General features: G+C 37.9%; 1 protein-coding gene across 4 annotated transcripts in view; it reads right to left on the reverse strand.

Moving 5' to 3' along the window:
- The window catches only part of klhl22 (kelch like family member 22), an 11,405-nt gene extending 4,218 nt beyond the window's left edge, over positions 1–7,187 (reverse strand). For 2 of the 4 annotated variants that reach the window (XM_015370017.1, XM_015370014.1), the window contains exons 1-3: positions 7,107–7,184; positions 6,480–6,767; positions 614–779 (exon numbers count right to left, since the gene is read on the reverse strand). In XM_015370017.1, the coding sequence (XP_015225503.1) occupies positions 614–779; positions 6,480–6,715 (402 nt within the window). In that variant the 5' untranslated portion in view covers positions 6,716–6,767; positions 7,107–7,184. Of the gene's footprint in view, positions 1–613; positions 780–6,479; positions 6,768–7,106 lie in introns of all 4 variants that reach the window. The other 2 variants (XM_015370015.1, XM_015370016.1) reach the window with 2 other exon arrangements.
- Positions 7,188–7,723: the final 536 nt, after the last annotated feature.

A 7,723-nucleotide genomic window follows, 5' to 3' on the forward strand; every position in this document is an offset into this window, starting at 1 on the left:
ATATATATATATATATATATACACATATACATCCAATTTAGCACTTTACACATCTGTATTATTATGCTCCGTTAACACATTAATTTTATTGTGATTGATTTGTATATGTTATATTACATAATTTAGAGACTTCATACTGACTATTCAATGGGATGTGCCTTTTTTTTGTTTATTATAAGTTACAGTAATCTACTTATGCTATGAAACAGCCAGTGTGTGTCAAGGTGATGAATTTATCTTTATTGTAAAAGTCTCAAGTCCCCCTGAAAATGAGAACATCTTCGTTCTTCAATGCTGTAGCGCACATACCGGTCCTTCTCAGAATATTAGCATATTGCGATAAAGTTCATTATTTCCCATAATGTAATGATAAAACTTGAACATTCATATATTTTAGATTCATTACACACTTACTGAAATATTTCAGGTCTTTTATTGTCTTAATACGGATGATTTTGGCATAGATCTTATTAAAAAAAAAAAAAAAATTCTAACTAGGGAGTACCAATATGGGGGCCGGTGGCTTCACTTCAACCCAGTACTACCAACATGCTATCAGCAATCTAGTGAATAAAAAGAGATCAGTGGTCCTGACAGACTGGACCCGGCTTACCTGGAAGAGCGTCGCAGCTATCAGGATTTCCTGAACGTTCTCCAGGTCCAACTCGATCTCTGAGGTGTAGATATAGTCCAGGATCTTCTTCATGGCGGTGTAGGATACTCCGTGAATAGGAATCTCTGTCTGCTGCGTTTCCCGCAGGCCTCCAGTGAACATGCCCCTAGTGGAGAAAGTTTAAAGCACAGGCCCAGATGCTGTTTGAGTTCAATCAATCAATTAACTAAATCAGATTTATTTCAATTGACCTTCTCTGATTTATTCCAATCTATGAAATATATTTTGATGCGAGAACCTGTTTGGGTTGTAAAGTACTTATGCTTCTAGTGGGTTAGAGCAGCAGAAATAAGATGAATGTAAGAATAAGCTGGTTTGTTGGCTAGATAAAATGTGAATGCTAAACATGCAAATCAGCTAAAAGTCAAACTGCACATAAGTTCTTGTTCATTCCAGCTGCCAGATATGTCAGCTTTTAATAGCTCCAGTTTTGTTTAGAGGTGCAGTGATCCGTCTAATTCTGCAGATGAGCAAGGCTAGGATTACAACACTCCCAAAGACTGAAGTTAAAAGCAAACCAGGCTAGAAAACAGGACATTTCCTGCTCTGTGTTCAGTCTCTCTGTCTGACATGTCAGAGAAAATACAGCTTCCTTCTTTTATCTTATCCTCTGGCGTCATGTTGATCCTCTCACTAGTAGTGGAAACGGCTACTATAGAACGTTCCACGCTAAGGAGTCATTAGAGTTTAACTTGCTCCGCTGTCCTGCAATCAACGATTGGTAAAAGATCAGTTTTTTTAGACTTAAACCTCCTAATTAAAATGGGCTGCTTCCAGCCAGCAGCCAGTTCCTCTACATAACTCTGGAAGGGATATAAACAAATAATCGACTTATGATTCACAGTAGGCTAATGGTTTATTAGAAACAAATTTGTTCCATCTGGTTAACTTTTAAGAAACACGTTAAATTGCTGGACTTCATTGAAAACAGGGCGCTATATCACAGTTAGCCTCTACTTGATTGAAGCCAAGCAGCAGATAGTCTGACAGCAAGTCTGAGTGACATACCCTGTCTTTTAATGATAGTTCTACATCTATGTACCTTAAAAATGATGTTTCACTTTCTTCTCATCTTTTATTATTGTTGCACTGACCTGCTAATTGGTGGCAGGCCAGGACGGGGCTATTGGTGTGTGGGTAAAGGCATAAAATGCACCTAGGAAGGCAGCTGTTAATCTTGCAAGTTGTGTAAGAGATTCTTGCTGCAAACTAATTGCAGAGAATTGAGGAACCATGTCAAAAAACTGAAGAGGAAGCCGGTAAGAAATCTTACTGCTGCTGCCATTTTTTATTTAGTATGTGAAATTTGAACGAAGTCCTCCTTGTTATCCTTGTACACTGTGATTTAAAAATGGCTGCAGTGGTGTAAATACTTTTTGGGATATGTGTATTTATGTTGTGCTTTATGGCGTTATATTATATGGTATTTATGTCTAAATGGTGCAATATTGCGGTACATTTTGTAAAACTCTGTCATGAATATATGGAGATTAGATCGGTTCAATTATTCTGTTGCCACTTATAGTTTATGTGTGTTCTGAATATTATGTGTTCACTACACTGCAATAACGATCTAGAAATAAGTCAGACTGTTTGTTACTACTTTTCAATGAAGTAGACACTAATTTATAATGACACTGACTGTGATACAGCTCCCTGTTTTTAGTGTAGTCCAGGATTCAAGCAATATTATCAGTTATTCACTTTAGAATAAGGGATAAACTGAAAGACGGACTCAATAACCGCTGAATCTGATCTGATGTTCACTCATACTGTTAGACTAAGATCTCCAACCAATTCACTAGGATTGACAGTCAGTTTAAGGATTGGCATTTGCTACTTTTGACATGATCTGGCCTGTTTGCTCCTCCTTAATTGGATATTTCTTTCACCTGTCGTTTTCCCTCCCTGCCTCAATTATAATTTATTCCTCTCACCTGTTTCCTCTGGGTTATATTCGGTTCAGCCTGAGCATTCAGTGCCAGATTATTATTTGTTTTTGTCTGTCTGTTCAGTTTTATTTCATGGTTCATGTCCTGGATCCTGGCAGCCAGTGGAAAGAGGGTTTTTGTGTTTGTCTCGTCTCCTGATCGTCCACTGTTCCTCCCCCGCAGAGTCCTCTGGGTTTTTGGCTCAATATGTGTGGAGGTTCAGTTTTTATCTCAGTTTGCCTGGCTCCAGGGAGGAGACCAGTTTAAAGTCCTGCATCAAGTTCTGGTTCAACGCCCTGTCTCGACTACCCTCTTCCACTGAGCCTTTAATAAACGTTTTGAACTTTCCTACTGGCTGTCTCTCCTTGAATAATGTGTCCATCTGTCCTCGGTTCATGACAACTTTTAGAAAAAGATTTTAATTGCTTGGATTTTTCAAAAAAGTAAAAAAAAAACAACCACTGGGCTTGGTTTCCAAGTTTGAAGACATTTCAGTTGGTATTTGAACTGGAACCCAACTCCAGTGGATTGTTTTTTTTGTTTTTTTTTACTTTTTTGGAATGATTATGACCTGGATTAGTGAGAATCTTTACCAACATATGCTTGGATTTTTAGAACTAAAAGTAGTTCGCTCAACAAAGCTTTAAATGTCATTAAAGATTCCAACATGCCTGCCCATCCAAGAGGTACAGGGCATCACAGACACGCTAACTCAGAGTCCCAAATTTATTCGGACAGAGAGTCTTTGGAGCGAACTACAGATTAGGATGATGGTAACAAGTCCTGAATTGGAAGACATGGAGCTGATCACCAATGATAAAAAATACCAGTGAAAGCAAATATAAAGCTTCCCATAAACTATAGGAATAGTTTCATTGCTGCATTACAGGCATTTATTAAATGAGGGGAAATTAATAAAGTGTCAAAACTCTATTAAAAAGGCAGGTTTATGTAAGTGGAAAATTAACCGAAAATAATAAGACAGAAAAAATAGAAGCTAGTGAGGACGGATGCTAAGAGGTCAACCACCTCTAACAGCAATATCCTGTGTTCCCCATGAGTCTGGACTTAAGAGCAGAGCTGCAAAACATCATTCTGCATTTTTCTCTTAAGAAAACACCCAAGAAAAATCCAAAAAAGATGTGCGCGAATGTGATGTTGAATGCTGAATTTAAACTGGAACATTTATGCCATTAGTGCAAATGGGTATAAAGACACTCTGCTCATGAGAACTCTATATCAACAGGGAAACTCGGTGGCAACTAGGGCTGAAACAATTAATCGGATTAATCCAGATTAACTGATTATTGAACTAATTATCAACTAATTTAGTAATAGATTAATTGTTAACTGAAGTATAGAGACTCTAAAACATACCTTTAGCTGACAGAGAAACCCACTTAGAGCAGTAATTATGCTAAAATTGTAAAAATATATATATATTCATATATTTTTGGTTCCAGTATCTTGCATATACACCAGTCTGGCTTATTTAAACCTTTATCACTTATACAAGTAATTTTCATAGTGATCCAAATGATCTTCTCAGAATTATCCCTCTGTTTATATATTTTTCTTTTTTTTTTTAGCTTCATATATCAATTATAAAATAAACAAGTGCATTACAGGGGAAAACATATACAATAAAATTGTATGTCAAAAAGGAGGGAAGAATAATTTAAAAGTATACTACATTTTTCAAGAACATTTATTTTTTAAGTTCAACTTTAATTAAGTTCAGTTTTACTGTTATTTGATTTTTAAGTTATTTTAATGTGAATTAAATGGGGTTTTCGATGAAGGACCAGCTCATTGTTTCCCGATCAGCTGATTGGCTGCTGGATGGAGCGTTTTACAAGGATTCAGATCAATCCTGAAAGTTAGCCTACCATGACGCAGGTTTTGTTTAGAGACGTTACCATGGTAACTAGCCTCGCTAGGAATGAATCCAGGTTCATGGTACAGCAAAGTCAGGGTTGAGGTTTATTCGTTTAACCCAAAAATCCTGCTCTGATCAACTTGTTTTTCAGCTGATTTATACAGGAAAAAAATAACATTTCACCTGAAAAAAAAGGTTGAAATTAAATCTTCAGCTTCCAACTTTTACAAGGCAAAAAAAAAAACATTAAAATATTAATCTGAATCTGTACAGTTGTTATTTTCTAACATAGATGCATTTTTTAACATCTTTGAGTTCAATCTAAGCAAAGGAAAACTATTTCAATCCATAAAAAACCTTTATAAATCCCAGGTTGGAAGAGGACAGCGCCTAAATGTTCATGTGTTTATCATATGGCAAGGTTGATATGATGCCCTGGGATGTGCTGAGAAGAATTGCTCAAACTGGACTCTGCACCATGTTGCTAAATTTAATGATGTCAGACTGCAGATATTTGTAACATCCGATCAGCTTGCATCATGCATTTTTTAATCCAATTTGAAAAACTCTTAAAATAAATCATTTCAATATCCTAGCAGCTCTATTTCTATAAAAACTCAAGAATTGGGTCTGCATCAGTGGCGGTTTAGGGGACGGTTACTTGGGCTACAGCCCTGGATGTTTCCCAAAGAGCCCCGGATCTTGCCTCTGAGCTGATTAAAATGTTCAGTACTGGAAAGGTTGAGGATGCGGAGGATAAATAATCCAGTGTTTTCCTGAACAACGGATGAAAGTGGAGTTGCATCAGTGTAGCCATATTCTGTACAATAGGAGACTGTGTCATGAACTTGGCAATAATGCCTGGGCTGATTACTCATTTCACACACCTGCTTAGCTCCAGCCAGTTCTCATTACCCACTTATCTGATCCCCATGTTATGGGGGGAACGGATTATATCAGGTGGCTAAAATATTAGATTTCACTCTCATAACTGGCAAATAATCATCAAATGTACCCACATCCACAGAGTTTGTTGTTGATGAAGAGAGGAATAAACACAGTTAAAGAGTTGCAGGTACATGTATTTAATCCCATGTTATGGAGGGGGAACGGATTATTTCAAAAAAATATTTGGTGCCCCCTTAACCCTGGCAAATAAGGAACAAATGCTTAGCCTAATAAACCAGCCCCACCCACCAGCAGCCAAAATCTTTTTTGCCTGCGAGTGGGTCTTGCCTCGAACAATGCTTCAGGCCCTAGAACTGGCTGGCCAATCACAACGCAGAGAGAGTGTTTTGAATTTCTGGATGCAAAGCCGGCGGGGTTTTGAGGGCGTGACAAGAAAGCACAACAAGGAAGATGGCAGCAACTATTGAACAGTTCTCGTTTGACTCAGCTTTGGAATCAGTTTTGGAAGGATTAGACTTGGGGTTTTCATTGAAACGTGAGCTGGAAGAGGCTCTACGCTCATTCATTTTTAAGAAGAACGTATTCGCTGTTTTATCGACAGTTCTGATCAACAATCTTCCCATGTCTCTTTCATCAGGGCCAGACTAAATCACACATTTAATTTCACATCTAGTCTGTTTCATCAGGCTAACAAATGCTACCAAAATCATGGGATTTGATCTTGATGAAGAGAGGAACAAACACAGTTAAAGACTTGCAGTTAAAATAATTTCTTCCCATGTTACAGAGGGGAATTGTTATGTGTGATGCATGTAGAATACTAGAAATGTCTTTAATCTAGTAATCTGTTAGATTAGAACGGGATTTACCTGAAAATCTACACCCTAATCTTCCCCCTCAGGGCTAAGCCCCTGATCCACTCAAATCCTAGATCCTCCCCTGGTCTGCATTGACGTTTTTAAAATAATGAAACTAAAAGTTCAAGGAAAGTACCTAACTATTTCTCTCGCGTGACATCTATCAAAAATTAACTGAATCAATTTGAAAACGAAAGAAAAACTTTAGCTAAAGATGAAATTGTGTGTACCTAAAATAATGACAGGAGGCGGCCAGCAGGACGCGGTGGGCTTGGATGGAGCGACCCTCCACCAGCAGAACCACATCGAACAGGGTTCCGCTCTGTCTGAGGGTCTGCATGCCGTCCATCAGGCCGGGGAAGTGGCTCCTACACCTGAACACCTGTCGATCCAGGCGGCCCGGCTGTTTGATGGAGCCAACCAGCTGCTGTCCCTCCATGTCAAAGCGCTGTCCTTCAGGCTTCATCCCGCCGGGGGGGTTTAACTGCCTGGCAGCACCATCATCCGCTGTCTGACTGCTAACAACCAGGAGGAAAGGCTTCAGTTAGCCACAGAGGAAGCTGCTTTTTCAGCTTTCACATTCATGGCGACACGTTTACATGGCGATTCCCTGTTTGAAATACAAAGCTGCTAAAAACACGAACATCTAAAAACGTTTCTTACATCCTATCGTCAAGCTGTTAGTTGTTTTCCTCCTGCTAAGCTAGTAGATAGGTGTTAAGCTAAAATAGGTTAGCTGCTGTAACGGAATGTTTAAAAAAGGCACAAAAATGCAACAGGAATAATATTCGATAAATGTCGTCGTTTCTTTAAATATAAAATCCCTCTAAAATCACAGCTAGGACCAAAAGAAATACCTGCTTCCAGATAGGAGAGCTGTCTGTTTTTCTTTTTCTGACAGATCAAAACAAGTCTGTTTACTTTTAGTATGGGCTCGAGGGCTCAACGCAATTGGTCCTTACTGTTCTATAATTCCGCCCACTTATTGCCGCTCAGCCAATCACAGTTCAATGACTTTTGGGACGCCTTGTTCAACTTTTTCAAAGTAAAGTAATGTTTTCTGCACATTTTTGGCCTCCCAGATATAAGGAGAATAAATAGATAAATAAAATAGAAATAATCTGGAAATGTTATATTTTGTTATATAATGTAATGGTACATTTCCTAGACTCTTTGACAGGTTTGATTATCAAACTAAAGTGACTCTTTAGATTCTCAACAATGACCCTTCATCATCTTGGCTAAAATGGTTTAAAAAAAGCCTGCTAATTTTTTAACCATAGATATACTAACAAATCTACGGATTTGATGATTATGGCGTCTGGAGAAAATAAAAAAAAAGTTAACTCATTTTTCAATATTATTTCAGTTTAATATGGGAAAAAAGTCAGCATTCTGACTTTAATCTCAGAATTCTGACTTTTTTCTTAAAATTCTAACTTAAATCTCAGCATTCTGACTTTTTTCTTAAAAT

Source organism: Cyprinodon variegatus, unplaced genomic scaffold, assembly GCF_000732505.1.
Source record: "Cyprinodon variegatus isolate N-32 unplaced genomic scaffold, C_variegatus-1.0 Scaffold41, whole genome shotgun sequence".
NCBI classification, from domain to species: Eukaryota; Metazoa; Chordata; class Actinopteri; order Cyprinodontiformes; family Cyprinodontidae; genus Cyprinodon; species Cyprinodon variegatus.